The sequence below is a fragment of the Podarcis cretensis genome (genome assembly GCF_951804945.1).
Source record: "Podarcis cretensis genome assembly, chromosome: 13".
NCBI classification, from domain to species: domain Eukaryota; kingdom Metazoa; phylum Chordata; class Lepidosauria; order Squamata; family Lacertidae; genus Podarcis; species Podarcis cretensis.
The window spans coordinates 11714880-11734094 of record NC_137182.1 but is presented as its reverse complement, the minus strand read 5'-3'; the positions used below and the strand labels follow the sequence as shown (position 1 = coordinate 11734094).

General features: G+C 45.1%; 1 protein-coding gene across 1 annotated transcript; it reads right to left on the bottom strand.

Moving 5' to 3' along the window:
* Positions 1–4214: 4214 nt before the first annotated feature.
* LOC307200865 (glucose-6-phosphatase catalytic subunit 1-like) lies at positions 4215–9763 on the bottom strand. Its single transcript, XM_079949896.1, has 5 exons — positions 9452–9763; positions 8342–8451; positions 7256–7361; positions 5823–5938; positions 4215–4785 (listed from the first exon to the last, which is right to left on the bottom strand). The coding sequence occupies exons 1-5, from the start codon at positions 9751–9753 to the stop codon at positions 4274–4276; spliced, it is 1146 nt and encodes a 381-aa protein (XP_079806022.1). The 5' UTR covers positions 9754–9763; the 3' UTR covers positions 4215–4273.
* Between the last annotated feature and the right edge of the window lie 9452 nt (positions 9764–19215).

The following is a 19215-nucleotide window of genomic DNA, read 5'->3' as shown; positions in this document are numbered from 1 at the left end:
TTTTTTATTTGCTACATCTCTGCTTACAAGGTTTCCACATGCAACTCGGACTCCGGGTTCAATTCAGGGAGACCTGGGACTTGAGTCTAATGTGGCAGCTTTTAGCAGACGGACCTCATGGGGAACGTTTGCCCGGAAAAGAAAACAAGTCAGTCTGAACCCACTGTAGCAGGAAACCCCCCCCCCCCAATCATTCAGTTTGTACAAACTTCACACACACTCACACTCACACACACTACATACGCTACGCTTCTGTTATAAATTCATAGAAAAATCAACCATACATCAGATTTGCACTGTTCCACTTTTATTTTACTCTGTGAAGAAAAGACTACAAAATGGGGAAGGTTTGATACAGGGCAGCCATAATCCCTTCACCATCCCAGCACATCCACAGGAGCCCTGCCCAGTTGCTATGCCAACCCTGATGGTCCTAGACAGAAGACAATCAAGATCACAAAGAACTTGCATATGGGAGTGGATTCAGCATGGACTGGAACAAAGGACAATGATCAGATCTTCCCTCAGGGGGCAGGAAACTGTGACTACCTTTTGTCTTCAGAAAATGACTCATGGGGGGGGCAGTGGTGTAGCGTGGGGGGTGCAGGGGGGGCCGGCCGCACCGGGTGCAACATCTGGGGGTTAGGGTTAGGGGGCGCAAATCCACGGGTTAGGGGGCGCAAATTACTTGCCTTGCCCCGGGTGCTGACAACCCACGCTACGCCACTGGGGGGGGGGGGAGAAGGGAACCAGCCAGGTGACAGGACACTCAGATTACCACCGCAACTCCTCCCTCAACCCCTCCTTTCTGGGGTTTTGCATGCATGATGGGGGGGGGTATGCATGATGTTTCTGGGGGTGGGCTTGACCTACAGGAGGGGAATTTCAAAAGTTTTTATAAGTGCACACCATTTAAAAATATTTAAAAATGCACACCATTTTTCTGTGTCTTTCCTCTCTCCTGCAAGCAGGGGGAACACCCTGTTGCAACAGTTCAATAAAGGCCAAGCCTACAGGCTGCTGTTTTGCTCCAAGTTATCCTGGTTGGTGTCTTTGTTTTGTCCAAGGGAGCCCTCGGATTTTTCCGGTAACAGCACCCACCCCCAACGTAAAGTATTTGCAAGAGATTATTCTATTGCAGGGCTACCCGAGTGACCCCCACCCTCTGCTATTGCAATATAAGAACTGGCAAGGCAATCCCCCCCAATGTTTACAAATTTGAGATAAATCACATTTTCCATATAAAATAAGACCCAAGTTAGAAAGAGGGCAAACTTCTGCTACCAGTCATTCTTTGCTCATTGTGGGTAGATTGCTGCTGCCCAATCACAGATATTCTGAATTCTGGATTTCTCCTGGTGGTAGGATTTTATTGATTGAGTGTGTAAAGCTTACTGTCGTGTCAATGGCTTCCTTTGTACGTTACTCGTTTCTTTACCTCCTGCCTATGGCGGTACCGCTTCTCCTAATGCCCACCATTTTGTATATGGAACTGGCGGAAATGACTGGCAGAATCCGAGACCAGGGAGAAGAGTCGGCGGAAGAAGATTGGAAAAAATTTAAAGATTATTTACAGAAATATTGTAAAATTAATGAGCTTTAGGAAAATGGTGGAATGAAGTTATATGGCTTTGGCAGAAATGTTACAAGGAATTAGGTACAGATAGATTGTTAATGGAAAAAAAAAATAAGGTTAGAACATGTTAAGATTAATTACAGGACAGAAAATAGAGGAAGATGGAAAGGAATTGCTGAAATAGCTAATTGAAGTGGAATACAAAAAGGGAGGCGTGAGGAAGTCAATGAAACAAGTGTATGAAAGTTAAGATTGAAAATATTGGAAGTGTTTTTAATTGTTTTTGTTTTGTTTTGTTAATTCAATGTTTTATGTAGTGTTTTTGTTTTTGTATTGTATTATATTGTTTTGTTTAATTCTTTCTTTTTCTTATTCTGTAATTTCTAAACTCTTAATAAATATTATTTTTTTTAAAAAAAATGCCCACCATTTTGAGCCCCCGAAATGCACCACCGGGAAGTACGTCTAATTTTAGCACGAGCCAACTTGTTAATACAATTGGTTCATCTGTCCACTGTGACTGTGGCCTGTGTCAGGCAGTAGATCCCACTCCCCTTGGGCCAGGATGGAGGGTCAGTCCCTCAGCCTTGCTATCTGTAATGAGGAATATCAACTTGAAATCTTTTTTTTTTAAAAAAAAAATAATGCAAGCCATGTGGTCCTACCGCCTACCATACCCACCAACATTCTTCTGATGAAAATAGGGATGTCCCATTCCATAATGATAATTTCAATATTTATACACCACACATCTTATTGGGTTGCCCCAGCCACACTGGGCAGCTTCCAACATATATAAAAAAATTAAGCATTTTAAAAAACTTGCCTTCTGATGGCTCAGAGGTTGGATAATTCCACACCCTCCAACATTTCTCCGATGAAAATAGGGACATCCTAAGGAAAACTTGGACATTCTGGGATCAAATCAGAAACTGGGATGGCTTCTCTAAATCAGGACGTCCCCGGAAAATAGAGACACTTGGAGGGTCTGCAACAATCACCATTTGTTGTTGGTTTACACAGCAAACAAAAATAAATGGAGATGAACTCTAAGTTACTTCATATGCTGGCACTGTGTGGCTCAGTCAATGTGCCTCACCCACTAACCTTTCCTCCAGCTTTTCCCTTGCAGTCTCTGTTTAATCCTAGGAATTGGGAGTTAAGAGTTGGCAGCTGATGAACTGTTGACACAGTCTTTTAGCATGACAGGGAAGCAAACAGGGTTTAGCGTGCCCCAAGGATTAGCTCTGGAACAATTCAAGACTGGGTTCTGAAATATGTGAATAAGAGGAGACAGTGCCTCTCACCATGTGCAGAGTGCCTTCCTTTCACCAATGAGTACTGTAGCCTGCTTTGATTAGGAGCAAGTGATTTCAGGTCTGAAGTGCCAGTACTCTCAAGCAGGCTAGATCCCCAGCTTCATTTTATAAATTAAGCACAGCAAACATTACTTCCCCTACCTGTCAACAGGTGAAGAAACCACCACCAGAGTCTCAGGATATCATTTTTTGGCACAGAGTAGCCCATCCACTGTGTAAACGCTGGATAATAATTATTCAGCAGTTAAAAGAAAAAGTGGGCTGGCAGAGACCAGAGAGGAGCTTTAGAGAATCATTGCAGATTATTATTTTTTTTCATCTCGAAAGTTTAGCGCTATGGCACAACACTGTTGGAGTACTGTAACCTGCATCACTAAATCAAGGCTAGGAGTTCATTTATAGTTAACTGGCAGAGGGAACTGACATGGGGAGCTTTTAAACAACATTTAATACTTTTTACATTTAATACATATAATATTTTCAAATATTTCCCCCAAAGAAAGCTGACCATTCATTTGGTAACAAAACATGCTTTATTCATAACAAAAAGGTGTAGGTACAAATATAGAACTATGGTGTGCAGACATCTACAAAAGCCATCTCTAGGCTGTGGGTTCGCCATCTTTTCTCCCTCCCCATCCCAAAACTGACCGTCAATCCTTCAGTGATGTGAAATCCCCCCGTAACACACACAGGGGTTCATCGCTTGACCTCATAACACCCGCCAGGCTCACTAGGGAGAGTCTCCCTTGAAGTGTGAACAATGCTGGCGGGTGTCATGGATGGACAGATAACTTTCCTTCTCTGCTTTGCCTCTCCTGCCACAAGACAGGCAATGGTGGAAATATATATTCAATTCCTCTTCTGCCCCAACTATGCCGAGTGAATCCCCCTGCCTTGCTGATACCAGTTTTTCCCCGTCATCTCGGCTGAGCAGGTAACTGTATTTGCTGGTGGCGGACAAAATTGCAGGTAATACTTTTCTGGAGAAATGTCTTGCACTGGAAGACTCACGTAGCAACGCCATCCAGGGCCAAGACTTTAGGGTCTGGAGGGGCCCCAGATGCAGGAGCGCTGGCATACCAGCAACATTTTGAAATAAGAGGAACGGCACGTGTTACCTTTCAACCATAAAGTCCACAATCTAAAAATTACCAAACTGCGCCACTGGAATTACGACCTATGGACAGCACTGGATGGAGACTCCGGCTGGTATTTTATGAAGGCAGATGGGTCAACCATATCCTGGCTCCAGAGGGAGTCCAGAACACACTTAGTTAAGAGGACCGTCAAGAATGCTGTCCCCTTTCGCCCCCGAGGCCTTGCGTCGTAGCTCTTCACCTGTTCAAGTTCATAGAAAATAAAACCGGCATGGCGACTACACAGTTTTCTTGTCTTGTTGGGTAAGGATCTGGGAGACGCAATACGGGATGAGGGCAACCGCTGCCAGCGGCACGGCGGCACTCTTGCAGAAAGACAGGAGGTAGAAGAGCATCTCCACTTTAGCGGGGGGCTTGAAAGAGTCAAAGAGGTGCAGGACGAGGAGCGAAGCGCCGATGGAGGCCAGACGGAAGGCCAGCTGCTGCCCTTGTTTCCCTTTGCAGCTTTCCACGTACATTGGGGAGTTGAGGGCCAGTCCCAGTCCAAAAAGGACGCCCAGGTTGCGCAGGAGGCCGGCAAAGGGCGTGGTGTCCAGGTGGACCCAATCTGGGTTTTCGCACCACCGCTTGGCCTTTTCCAAGGTCCACAGGAGGTCCACGCCCAGGACCTTGAGCAGCAGGTAGAAACCCAGGGCGAAAGAGAAGAGGAACAGGGTGGTGCCCACATACTTCCGCAGGCTGGGGTTGTAGATGGAGCGTATGTGCTGGAAAGATTCGGCAACCACCATGCCTGGATTGAGAGGGGGAAAGGAGACATCGCTGGTCAGGACACAGGTACCCCCAAATTTTTGGAAGCAATCTTAAGGCTATGAAGCGACGTCTTTGGCGGTACGGTTGGCAAAGCAGCTCAGGTCTTTAGAAAACTAAACAAGGTGGAACACCTGGATTGCCATCACACCTATGCCCTCAAAGACAAAGTATTCTGTTTTATGGGTATCTCACAGCATCATCATTTTGGCAGGTCAGAGTGGCTTTTCTCAGGGTAGAAGGGGAAGCTCTCCCAGGTGGGAGGTGGGAAATTCAGCTCTCCATATGTATGAAGGTTAAGATAAACTGGTGGCCGAGAGCTACACAGATATATTTATAATTTTGTTTTTTCATGAGGTTCATATGAGGAATATTATTAATGTATCTTTCTTTTAGGGACGCAGGTGGCGCTGTGGGTTAAAGCCTCAACGCCTAGGGCTTGCCGATCGAAAGGTCGGCGGTTCGAATCCCTGCGGCGGGGTGCGCTCCCGCTGCTCGGTCCCAGCGCCTGCCAACCTAGCAGTTCGAAAGCACCTCCGGGTGCAAGTAGATAAATAGGGACCGCTTACCAGCGGGAAGGTAAACGGCGTTTCCGTGTGCGGCTCTGGCTCGCCAGAGCAGCGATGTCACGCTGGCCACGTGACCCGGAAGTGTCTCCGGACAGCGCTGGCCCCTGGCCTCTTAAGTGAGATGGGCGCACAACCCCAGAGTCTGTCAAGACTGGCCCGTACGGGCAGGGGTACCTTTACCTTTACCTTTATCTTTCTTTTCCTCTTTCTTTCTTCTGTTTGATACCTTGTTTTTTATTATTTTATGCTATATTAGGTTGAAAACCTTTAATAAAATTGATTATTCTTTTAAAAGACCTCATTTCAGGGAGCCCGCTAATTTTATTCTGTGGAGTCTGCATATTAGAATCTGTCGCTGAGTCCACAGCAACGAATTCTACTGTATTCCATAGCTGCAGCCTTGCCGTACATCTCAACATATCATATCAGGCGGTGATTAAACTGCACTGACCTGAGAAGACTCCGGCGACAACTTGGTGGGGGAAATGGGCGGCAATGAAGACACGGGAGAGACAGACGCAGACTTGGACGATGGCAAAAGCCGCCCAGAGAACTGCCTGCAAGAAACTGCAAAAGGAGACAAGAGATGAGAAGAGAATAGAGGTGAACAATGGCAAGCCAGACTTTTCTAGGGGCTCTCCTGAGCTCACTTGCAAGCTATACAGATCTTTTCCCACCCACTGTCAGGAGAGATGTAAGAGCTCCGGAGAATTAAGATTTTGGGTTCCTGTGCAGTTTTTGCATTGGCCAGCCTCTGTCACCAGGAGAAGACCAGTGTAATGTGAAAGCAGAGGTCACAACAGGTTGTTCGATTGCAGTGTGAGCCTGACTCCTCTGGCTTCACAACTGAAAAGACAGACGAGCAAACAAGCCAATCAAAATCCGGCTCAACTGCCAAATGTTGTCCCTTCCTACAGACTTGGGGCAGGCTGTCATTGTCTGATGGTTGAGAAATCCCTTGGCAACAGCTTGGGGCAGTCAATCAGCACAATCATCTGGCTTCTGGTTCAGACATGTAGGAATGTGTTTTCCTAAGCATGATCTGAACGAGGCACACTTGTACTGATTGCAGTGAAGGAATTTCCAGCGTAGCCCCGCTGCACTTTGAAATATTGCATATGCCTTCTCCTGGTTCCCAATGAGAATAATTCACTTTTCCAGTTGCTACAGGCAATTTTAATGACAATATCTACTAGGGATGGAGGGGCAATTTGATCTTCATTGCAATTCAGTGAGAAACTAACTAACTTGCACTTCTCGAACCAACGTGAAAACATTGTGTGAGCGCAGCTATCCTGCAAAATTTGTCCTCTAAATTTCGTGATGCAGTTCCCCACACAATAGCAGGGGGGGCGAAATGTGCACAGAACCACACACATTCATGGAAATAGTATTAAAATGCATAATACTTGGGGAAATTGCTTGCAAAAATATGAATGATTAGCCAGAGAGCCACATAAAAATGTGCTTATTGGGAGAAATTTGCACTAAAATGCTGTCAACTTTTCGTGAGGATTTTTTTTTTAAAAAATGCAGAAATGTGGAGAACTGGGAATGCTAAGATTGGAGAAATGAGAAACTTAGAGGACTGAAATTAACAGATCCACCCATCCCTAAGATATCCACAGGGACAATATTGTTCTCTCCTGGTGTCTCTTCCCCTTATCAGCATCAAACCTCTGGCTTATTGTAAAGTGTATTTTTGTACCTTTTGTGAAAGGTTACTGCCAAAGAGATAAAATGCAGGACCTCCAATTTTCCCTTCCACAACGGAAGCATTGTTGCACGTTGTAATATTAATTCTCCTTGAAGCAGAAAATACATCCCAGCACTCTCCCTTGCTCAGATAGAGTGCCTTTTGTTAATATTGCTGGCGCTGCTTACCGGTGTTTCCAAGATGGCTGCTTCTTTTTCAATGCAATGGAGAGAATGGCTGTAACCATCACATAGTACACGCCGGCTGAACCCATCGCGTGTCCAGAGGGACTCCCTAAAGTGGAAAGGAAAGTCAGACACCTTGGCTCCAAAACCTCCGTATCACCCTCAGCCTTGCCTGAAAGATATTACTACAGCAAGACCCTTTCAAGCTGTCTATATAACCCGTCGCCTTTCCAGAGGGGAAATAAAATCCAAAATCAGATGCAGGCCTTATGTACCCAAATACTACTCTTTATGTATTGATTTCCCACCCCCTTCAAGGCTCACCAGTCAGAGCCCAAGCAACATATTCTGCAATCGCTGAGCAAGTCTTGTGGTTGGCGTCGCTTTCTGTTTTCCAGGGAAAACACAGATTCAGAGAGCGCCTGGATTTTGATCTGAGACTGAACCATGTTTTGGTGGTGGGAGTTTAAGGCAGAGCTTCATTGACCATTTACTTCATTTTTAGCATTTAACTTAACCCATTTGGCTCTTAAAATGTATCTTTCACTGAGCTTCAGACATGGGTGAGGAAATTAAATCTTGCAAGGCTATATTGTGTTCCAGTACAGGAAAGTACAGAAAATGCAGGCGCTCACCAAACATATGGAATTGTGATTAACTCAAGACACGGCCTAGATTTATCAAACCTGTTTACAGTGGTACCTCGGGTTACATACTCTTCAGGTTACATACGCTTCAGGTTACAGACTCCACTAACCCAGAAATAGTGCTTCAGGTTAAGAACTTTGCTTCAGGACGAGAAAAGAAATCGTGCTCTGGCGGCGCAGCAGGAGGCCCCATTAGCTAAAGTGGTGCTTCAGGTTAAGAACAGTTTCAGGTTAAGTAAGGATCTCCGGAACAAATTAAGTACTTAACCCGAGGTACTACTGTATTATTATTTTATTTATTAGATTTATATCACCATAAGATCTCAGGGCAGTTCACAGAATAACTGTCTTTATGATTATATTTTTTGGTGTTAATGCATTCCCTCTTTTCCTTCCTTCCCTGCCTCTGGTTACATGGCCACCCTTTCCTTCGGCATCTCACCTGGGCCAGTTTCACACGTAGCAGGGAACTGCTGGATTGCAGGGGCCGAGGTGTTGTGGTAGAAACTGGCCTCACGTACCCACCAGTAAGGTCTCTGCCCAAACAGGATCCTGTAGAGAAAAGGAACATGAGAGGCACTGTGAGTCTCTGCTGTAGGAAGGGATTGCTGACAACAGAACCAGCTAGGGCCGAAAGGAAAGAGAGTTGCGACACCCACACAAATTCCTGAGTGTTAAGGATCACAGTGCAAGCAGACCAGAAGGGTCCCATGTTTTCGTGGAGTATTTTGGAGTCTGGTGCTGGAAAAAAAACAGATCTGGGGGCTAAATCGGTATTTATCCTAGATGCTAACACCAAAGGCAGTAATAGGCCATGCACGCAACTCGTTAAAGTCAACCAGGGGCAACCAAAGACTTTCCTCCCATTCCATGAGTCCAGAAAAAATAACTTGCCAGACTGGCATAGAACTTGCAGAGAGGAACTGGTGAAAGGGAAGGAATGAGTAGAAGGGAAATGGAAAGGACTTGTTCCACTGAGGCCATCCTAACAGCTGGTTTCACGGAATAGCAGAGAGCAGCTGGAATGGGCAGAATGGTTTGCTGCCGGAGTTCAGACTTGCCAGGAAGTCTCCCCGTTCCAAATTTATGAAAGCTAGCTGTGGATATTCTTGGTGCCTACTTAACAAGTACGTGGGTGGCGCTGTGGGTTAAACCACAGAGCCTAGGGCTTGCCAATCAGAAGGTCAGCAGTTCGAATCCCCGCGACGGGGTGAGCTCCCGTTGCTCGGTCCCTGCTCCTGCCAACCTAGCAGTTCAAAAGCACATCAAAGTGCAAGTAGATAAATAGGTACCAATCTGGCGGGAAGGTAAACGGCGTTTCCGTGTGCTGCTCTGGTTCTCCAGAAGCGGCTTAGTCATGTTGGCCACATGACCCGGAAGCTGTACGCCGGCTCCCTCGGCCAATAAAGCGAGATAAACGCCACAACCCCAGAGTCATCCGCGACTGGACCTAATGGTCAGGGGTCCCCTTACCTTTACTTAACAACATTACATGCCCAGATGAAGAAACCCTGAGTTCAGGCGACCACTTTAGAGTAGGCAGGACACTTACCACTTGAAGACGAGGTTCAGCCAGTCGCCAATCACAGCCACCCAGATGAGTTTGATCCCCACCGCTTCGCAGAGGTGGAACCAGATGGGGAAGAAGACAAAGAACGTGTTTCGGAGGTCGGCAGCAAAAGAAACAAAGAGGAACCAATCCTGGGCTGCTGGGTAGCTAGTTTGGAGGTAGTGTGTGGCTTGGATGCCTGAGTGATGGAGAAAGTCCATGCCCGCTTCCATTCTGCTGATAGTTGAGCGACCAGCTATTTCGGTCCGTGCTGAAGCCGCACTACACCCTTGGACAGCTCTCATCGCCTTTTATCTTCTCCCCTGTGCGGCAGATTGAGCTTTGGACTTAAAATCACTTTGGTACAAAAACACCTTCCCGATCAAAGGTGCTTTCCCCCCCTAGCTTGGGACAAACAAGTTTCGAGAAACTTATGTAAGAGGAACAAACAAGCTCTCCAAAACAGCCTGGTGCCTTCGCCGCAAAAACATTAACTCTTTCCAGGGCCACATTAAATCTTCATCCCGTCCCCCTGGGTAAAGGGAAGCGTCTCTGGTTCGTGCACAACTTCTCCTGCATCCTAGCTCTGGGTGGATGGAGGAAATTTGCCAGGAATCCCTGGGTTCAAATTTTCCAGGTTTTAGTACTGCTCACTGAGGGGTTCCTGACAGGTCATTTTATATTATCCCACTCCGCCCCCTGCATAAAAAAACCCAATAATAGGCAACTGCAGCAACTCAGTTTAAACTGCCTTTAAAAACTAATGAAATTTAAGAGACCAGATAGACACAGGGTTCTTCCACACTAGGCATTTAGTGTGGAATTGCTATGTTTTGTTCGCTCACTTGTTACGGCGCAGTCATCAGAATCCTTGCCTCTTCTGTTCTCCAACTGCAGCACACACTTTGCAGTAGTGATTCTAGAAGTTTCTTTGACCATACCTATCACAGCTCCAAAGTCCTCCCTAAATCTGTTGTCTCAGGATGCGTGCATCTCAATTAATCTCAATTAATGCACACAATTAATCTCAATTAACGCACATGAGCTACTCCACAACACCTTTGAACCACCCCTTTAGCGCTTACAATGGTGATGGCTAATAATGCAATAAGCATAAGTAGAAACCATGTGTACAGTAAGTGTTTCAGGTTACATGCAGGCCGGATCCTATGCATGTTTATTTAGAAGCAAAGCTGAGACTTAACGCATCCCTTCCAAGTGCCCTGATTTTCCAGGGAGAGTCCTGGAATTACAGAAGCCATCCTGGTTTCTGATTTGAATCCGGAATGCCCCTGTTTCCCATTTTCTTCCCCTCCATGTATTGGAGAACAATTAAAAGTCATGTGTGTGTAGGTGTAAAAACAGCCCTGTTTATACTGAACATAAAATAACTGCATTGCATGAAGGAAAGGGTGAATCTGGAGTACAAAGCCCGTCCTATAATTTTGAAGGAAAATGTCACCAATCCATTTTAAATTATTTAACTGCAATGCTTGCACAGCCAGCCACTTATTCCCTCTCTATCCCTTTTCCCTTGTGTGTTGTGGTTTGTTTGGTTTTCTCCCAGATTGCAAGGCTACAGATAGGGGCTGTCTTGTCTGTAAGCCACTCCAGGAGTCTTTTGGGCTGAAGATGCAGATGCACTAAATAAACTAAATAGACAATAAATCTTTGGGGCATGAGGCCTCTTCTGGTTCCTAATTCTTCAGCTGGGATTTGCCTTTCTCCACCTTGTAGGCTCTCGTGCAGTTCACCTCAGGCAGCAGTGAACAGCAAATAGGGAATGCTGACACAAGCCAGTTCAAATGCCTGACACTTTGGCCGTCACGCTGTGTTCCCAATGCAAAGTGCCAGATTCGGAATCTCAGCTGGTATGATCTGCTGAACCACTCAATAAAGGCTATTTAAGAGCTGAGCACTGTACTCACGCCAGCAGACGAACACGCCGCACACATTCTAACACTTAACTAAGCATGTTTTGCTTTTCAATTTCTTTTGCGTACGTGAAGTGCCGATTTTGAAAATGCATTTTTGTCATCGCCGATTAGGCAGGAGCGCAGGAGGTTATGAGCACAGCTCTGCAAAAGTCTCAAGATTTAGGTCCGCCCTATTCTGAAGTCTAAGGGACGTGCGTGGCGCTGTGGGTAAAACCTCAGTGCCTAGGACTTGCTGATCGCAAGGTCGGCGGTTCGAATCCCCGTGGTGGGGTGAGTTCCCGTCGTTCGGTCCCAGCTCCTGCCCACCTAGCAGTTCGAAAGCACCCCTAAGTGCAAGTAGATAAATAGGTACCGCTTTATAGCGGGAAGGTAAACGGCGTTTCCGTGTGCTGCGCTGGTGCTGGCTCACCAGTGCAGCTTCGTCACGCTGGCCACGTGACCCGGAAGTGTCTTCGGACGGCACTGGCTCCCAGCCTCTTGAGTGAGATGAGCGCACAACCCTAGAGTCGGTCACGACTGGCCTGTACGGGCAGGGGTACCTTTACCTTTATCTATTCTGAAGTCAGGGGAGTTTAGCATTGCTTTTCTACCATCAGATGGTAATAGAATTAACATTTAGCATTTCATTCCCTTGAAAGTGAGTCTAGGATTGCAGCTTTCAATGGGAAAGGTCTTACCTGACAGCGGCAATAATTTAGGGCTGCCAAACGCCCAGGTTTTCTCAGGAATCAGCCTGCAAAATGGCGGATTTTTGCTGAAACGGAAAAATGTTTGTGAAAACCTGGAAATATGACAAGCAGGTCAGATTTTATTTTTTTTTAAAAAAAATGCTTTTAAAAACTCCATAAAAGTCCCCCAACAACAAACTTGGTCCAGATTTTCACTTCCAGGAATATGGCCACCCTAAATAATTGCTGCATTTCCATTAAAATGAAAGTCGCCTCTTTAAGCATGCATTTTGTGAAAGCACGTGTAGTTTAGCCTTTAGTTGCCCGCAAGTGCAGAGCAAGAAAATGTCATATGAAGGGGCAGGAAATCATCCAGGGAAAATTATGGAACAAGCCCAGAGCAGGATGTGTGTGTGTTAGCATCTGCAAGTTCTTTTCATCTGTTTTTTTATTTTTATTGCTTCTATTGTTTTATTTTGATAGTGGCCATTAGCCTGTCTTGGAAATATCTGTATTGAAGGGTGGGATATAAATGTATAGAATAGAAACTTGGGAGCCAAGAGTTGAAAAGGAAATTATTTTCCCCCGCCCTGCCGACAAACCTTAGGTTAACAGAAGACACGCCATGTTTTTCATCTCCCCAACTGGGGGAAATCAGACACGTTTTCCTGTTTACCAGCGGTGCAGTTTGTTCTTCTTGTGTTCCTGGAAACGCTAAGCACAAAGCAAGCTCTCCTCCAAATCACGATGATGTCCACACTCGGGGCCATCAGGAAGAGCAGGGTTAATGATTGCTGGCCGGCCAGTGAAAATGTCTCCTTTATCTCCACTCACCAACGAAAGTCCAGGCTCAGGGCCCTTGACCCGCGACAATCTGCGCAGGCAGTGGCCATGGGCCTGGAGGGCAGGCCAGAGAAGACGTGGAACTAGAATTTCAGGAGAGTCCAAAATCAGCCATGCCTTGATTTGCATGTTCAGGGCTGTCTTAAGCATGTGCGACGCCTTGCCCAAAAAAGATGTTAGATTGTTTTTGATTGCTATGAGCTAAAAACTGGAAATCTCAAGAAATGCCAACAGTAGAAGAATGGCAGATGAAGTTGTTGGACTTTTTGGAGCTGGCCAAACTGACTGGAAGAATCCGCGATCAGAAAGAAGATTGGAAGAAATTCAAAGATTATTTAGCCAAATATTGTAACATAAGATAATTAGAAGTCACTTGAAAGTAGGTTTAGGATTAAAATAAGAATGAATTGTAAAGCATTATGGATTTTGATTACTAAGAAAAGAGAAGACGATAGTAAATTGAAGGAGTTAATTTTATTAGAAAGAAGATTTTGGAGAACTGTTACAAGGTGATACAGTGGTGCCTCGCAAGACGAAAAGAATCCGTTCCGCGAGTCTCTTCGTCTAGCGGTTTCTTTGTCTTGCGAAGCAAGCCCATTGACGGCTTAGCGGATTAGCGCTATTAGCGGTTTAGCGGCTTTTAGCGGCTTATCCGCTTAGCGATAAGCGGATAAGCGGCTTAGCGGCTTAGAAAAAGGGGGGGAGGGGAAAAAACCCGCAGGAACTCGCAAGACATTTTCGTCTTGCGAAGCAAGCCCATAGGAAATTCATTTTGCGAAGCACCTCCAAAACGGAAAACTCTTTCGTCTAGCAAGTTTTCCGTCTTGCTAGGCATTCGTCTTGCGGGGCACCACTGTACAAAGAAATTCAGTTAGGGGAGATTTGAGGAAGTCAGTTAACAACGAAAGTGTTTTAGAAGTAACAAATGTTTATATATTTTTTTAGTATTGTAGTGTGTTTTCTTTTGTGGGTTTTAAATGTTATATCTGTTAGAAATGTGAAAAACCAATAAAAAAATTTTTTAGGGATAAAGCATATGTGACGCCAGGGTGTAAAGATCCGCCCTGCCCCCCCCCCAGTTGCCCAGTCCCAGGCGTGCAGGAGGGCGGAACTGGGCGCCTGCCTCAGCGTCTCGCAGGCTCAGTCGCCCCCGAACTCACAGCGCAGAGCCGCCTGCAGCAGAAGAGCCCGCCGTGGCGCTCCAACCAATGGGTGGGCTCTTCCCCGGACTCAACTCTCGGACCCTGGACTCTCGGCCTGGCGCCCTTGAGAGCCCGGCACCCGGTTGCCCCGCACCCCTAGCGCCTATGGGTAAGACGGCCCTGTGCATGTTCCTGCACAACATGCAACAGCTGTTAGAAACAGAGCTGTCTCTATAACCCATAGAAAGAAATGGTAGCAAACTTTAACCAGGCCAGGTATTGGGGCCACATTTCCCATTTATGACATATAATGAAATGAAAAGGATGTTTAAAATAACGTTTGCAAAACAAAGAAACTAGAAGCTTTTCGGTTGGGAATTATAGGGACAGAACTACCCAAACTGTATAGAAATGGAAAGAAGCAGAAGTCCCAGCAAAGGAAGAACGGATACAAAAACTTATGGCATATGCAGAAATGGCGAAACTTACCGGGAGAATAAGAAATCAAGATATCAAACTTTTCATAAAAGAATGGAAATGGTTTATGGAATAGTAACTGATAAACGTTAAACAGATAAAAACATTTCTTCTTTTGTTTTTTTTCTTATCTTTGTTACTTCTTTATTTTTTATTTCTTTATAAATTTTCTATTTTACATATATAATTTTTTTCCTACCTGTTAAGAGATAGTACATAATATTTGTATAGACATGCAATTTTTTCATCAATAAAGAATATTTATTAAAAAAAATAAACAGATAAAAACATTGACAGGATTATTGCAATAACCTGCCGTTATTACATATGAGTATATATTTAAAGAAGATGAGTAAATGAGCAAATTAAGTTAATTAGGATATTCAAAAGATATTAAAAATAAATTTAAGGAACCGCAGAAAGAGGGGGGAGGAAGTTTTGAAATGTCAAAATGATTGTAAAATCAGTGAAATGTATAAATCTGAAAAGTATTTTAAAAAAAGAACAATATTGTGAAAATGCAAATCTCCTGACAGGTATAGACTGAATCTTGAATATTAAAGAAAATTACAAACATTAAAAAAATTCTTGATATGTAATAGATATACAGTAACGGGAAGTGTGTATAGGTTAAGAATATTTAGAAAGCACAATGAGGTGATTCGGAAGTCAAAAATATATGTGATGTTAGATGATGTGTAGTCAATTAAAGTTTAGTTGTCATTGTGGTATTCTTTTTGTCTGTTTGTGTTGTATGTTTTGCAATAAAGATTAAAAAAATAAAGATACTGGGGTCACAAACAAACATGTTGCAATATGTCCTAATCGTTTGATGCTCTTTCCCTGAAATGACCCCTGCCCCCAGTTAGGGAGACAAAAGTCTGGCAAAAGTCGTTCTCTTGTTGGACTGGGGTTGTCACCTGTGGTCAAGCAAAATATGGGACACGTCGGGGTGGGTGGGAATTGGGGGGGGGGCTAAAAATTACCGGGTGGCGCTGTGGGTAAAAGCCTCAGCGCCTAGGGCTTGCCGATCGAAAGGTCGGCGGTTCGAATCCCCGCGGCGGGGTGCGCTCCCGCTGCTCGGTCCCAGCGCCTGCCAACCTAGCAGTTCGAAAGCACCCCCGGGTGCAAGTAGATAAATAGGGACCGCTTACCAGCGGGAAGGTAAACGGCGTTTCCGTGTGCGGCTCTGGCTCGCCAGAGCAGCAATGTCACGCTGGCCACGTGACCCGGAAGTGTCTCCGGACAGCGCTGGCCCCTGGCCTCTTAAGTGAGATGGGCGCACAACCCCAGAGTCTGTCAAGACTGGCCCGTACGGGCAGGGGTACCTTTACCTTACCTTAAAAATTACCGTATTTTTTGCTCTATAAGACTCACCTTTTCCCTCCTAAAAAGTAAGGGGAAATGTGTGTGCGTCTTATGGAGCGAATGCAGGCTGCGCAGCTATCCCAGAAGCCAGAACAGCAAGAGGGATTGCTGCTTTCACTGTGCAGCGATCCCTCTTGCTGTTCTGGCTTCTGAGATTCACAATATATTTTTTCTTGTTTTCCTCCTCCAAAAACTAGGTGCGTCTTGTGGTCTGGTACGTCTTATAGAGCGAAAAATGCGGTACTTCACCTGGTGCAGAAATGACTTCAAAGGAATCCATTACAATGGCACGTAACTAAAAGAATTGGCAACTTAAGTTGACAGAATACGCAGAACTTGCAGATTTAACACACCGAACGAGAGAGCAAGAATGACATATATTTAAAGGAGAGTGGGAAACATTTATTGGACGTATGGAAAATAACTGCACAGCTGAAAACACTGGCAGCATTAAGATAAATTCAGCAGTGTCAATAACATTTGATCGACATAAAAGTGGGAAACTGATCTCAAGCCAGTTAAAATATGTGGCAATGTATGATATGTAAAACAAACCATGGAAGGGGAAGAAGGGAAGTCACTGGATATTTTTAAGTTTGTAAAAGGTTTATTTTGAAATGCAAAATTGAAAACTTAATGAAAATTATTATTTAAAAACCTCACAATGGCACATGAGGGTTAAAGTGGTTTACTCGATGGAAAAAAACACACAGCAAAAGCACAATGATTTACAACTGTAAGAAAAACATTGCTAATTACATTTTTTAAATTTATTTAAACCCCGCCTTTTCCCCTGACGGGGCTCAAAGTGGCTTACAGATAAAAGTAAGAATTGCTGGAAACATAAGGGGGGGGGGACACAAGTACCGTATTTTTTGCACCATAACACTCACTTTTTTCCTCCTAGAAAGTAAGGGGAAATGTCTGTGCGTGTTATGGAGGGAATGCCTACGGCTGGCATGCCTACGGATTTTCCTCCTCTAAAAACTACGTGCGTGTTATGGTCGGGTGTGTGTTATAGAGCGAAAAATACGGTATTTAAAAACAAGCAAATAGCAGCTTTGAGAGTATGGGGGGGCGCTTTACCTCAGGCAAAGGGCATGGAAAGAAAAGATTAAACGCTGTCTTCCAAATCACCACATCCTCAATTTTCCATACCAGCCCCATTAAGCTGTTAATTAACAAAGTAAAAACTGTGGGAGACTCTAATCACAGCGGAAGTTACTTTTCTTTGCATTCCCTTCCTGCCCCATGCCTCATCTAGTCTGGCTCTTAATCCCTCTTTAATTTAGTGTATTTTTGGCATACTCCACTGGGAATATCTGTTCAAGCCCTGGGAAAATGACAAGGCCATGCATAAAAGGTCATTTTCCAACAGCGTCACCCGCATCAAAACCAGCTGTTTTGTATCAGCAATATTTCAGGGATAGCATGAAATTCCTAGGTGCAGGGAGAGAATTGGAGCAGCTGCCATTTTGTTTTCCCTAGAAATCTGTGAGTTGCCTTTTGAATTTTCGGAAATTCACAATGGCTGCTGGGATAAAAGATGATTGCATGCTTTGGTGTTCATTGGGGTACAGCATTATTGTGGTCAGCAATTTAATATCTACAGGGGGAAAATAAACTGTCACAGTGGGCAGATAATTCCTATGGCTTCTCATTTTTTAAAACAGGTAGTGTCAAATCTCCCTCCCCAAAAAAAGTATTGACTGAAGCGTTTGTGTTATGTACTGAGTTGAATCCTAGAACAATAGGATCCAGAATGCAGCAGTCTGATTGGTTGGCAGGAGCCACCCAATCCAGCTCCAGGTAGAAGTGAATCAGTGACCTGATTGGCCTGCAGGAGCAGCCAATCAGACTTCTGGAGGAAGTGAATCTGCAACCTGATTGGCCTGCAGGAGAATCCCAAAATTAGCCAATCACGCAGGGCGCATTGTGTAAATAATGTATGTATAGTGAGACGTTTTGAGGAAAGTTTCATTCATTGCTACTACAAGCTGAATAAAGAGCATGAAATTCACACTCGACTCCGAGTATATTTCAGTTTGTGTGTGACTATTTCAGTTTCTCTCTGTTTTTTACTTTTCCAAGCCTAAATTCAGTTTTCCACATTTCCGCATCAGTTTGCAATACACATCCCAATTTCCCAGGGACAATCCCATATTTACAGAAGCCGCCCCGGTTTCTGATTTGATCCCAGAATGTCTCGCTTTTCCTTAGGACGTCCCTATTTTCTCTGGAGAAATGTGGGAGGGTATGGTAGGAGGTCCCTATTTTCATCAGAGAAATGCTGGAGAGTATGGAGTTATCTGAAGGCAGCCATGTATAGGGAAACTGTTCTTAACCTGAAGCACCACTTTAGCTAATGGGGCCTCCCGCTGCCGCCGCACCGCCGAAACACAATTTCTGTTCTCATCCTGAAGCAAAGTTCTTAACCTGAGGTACTATTTCTGGGTTAGCGGAGTCTGAAACCCGAAGCGTATGTAACCTGAAGTGTATGTAACCTGAGGTACCACTGTATATACGGATAGGATCTTCATGCCATTACAGTTTTATAGCTCCTGATCCTCACCCCCAATTGCACTGGTTAAATTTCTAAACAAATTTCACAAACCACCATTTTCCCCAGTGCCTTTGACAGGTTTCCTTCTGTTTTGTTTTTTTCTGTGGATTGAAGCACTTTGCCAGGTTTGCCAGCATGCAAAAAGAGGCATTTTGTTTTGCTGTGCCCTGCGCTGCAGCTTCAAGAACTGCGCCCAAATGGGTAGCTCTTCTTTCCCTCCCCGGTGCCATTCCTTCCGCCGCCCCCCTCACTTGGTAGGTGGCACCTGGCTGCTGCGTGGAGAGAAACGGGCCAAGAAGGAATCCTCTGTGTTGTTGAGAGGAGCTTCTAAAATGGCAGCCTCGGACTATTTATACAGCACCTTTCCTAGGAAACGGGCATGCAAGAAAAAACTGCAGGCCCCACCACGCTCCCCCTTTCTCTTTGGCCAACCTTTGTCCCACTAACGCGCCCGGCCAGATTGCAGCAACACAGGAGAGCATGTTCCCTGTTTCTTTCCCAGGGCCTCTCTGCTTATCATCTGACACCACATCCTGACTTCATCCCCACACAGTTACTCAAATAATTAATCTGAAAGGGACGGACGGACAGGGTGGGGGGTGGGGAGGTGGACGAAGGAACAGGAGAGAATGAGAGACACCCAGTAGCCACAAGGCCTACTTCCCCAGCTCAGCATTCAGCCCACATGGCCAGCGGCGTAGCGTGGGTTGTCAGCACCCGGGGCAAGGCAAGTAATTTGCGCCCCCTAACCCGGGGCTAGGCAAGTAAT

Excerpts from the sequence above, each read along its gene's own strand:
- LOC307200865 (XM_079949896.1), bottom strand. The coding sequence starts at position 9,753 with ATGAGAGCTGTCCAAGGGTGTAGTGCGGCTTCAGCACGGACCGAAATA. Across the intron at positions 8,452-9,451 it reads CTGAACCTCGTCTTCAAGTG|GATCCTGTTTGGGCAGAGAC; the intron begins GTAAGTGTCCTG and ends TTTTCTCTACAG. Across the intron at positions 7,362-8,341 it reads TACGTGTGAAACTGGCCCAG|GGAGTCCCTCTGGACACGCG; the intron begins GTGAGATGCCGA and ends TTTCCACTTTAG.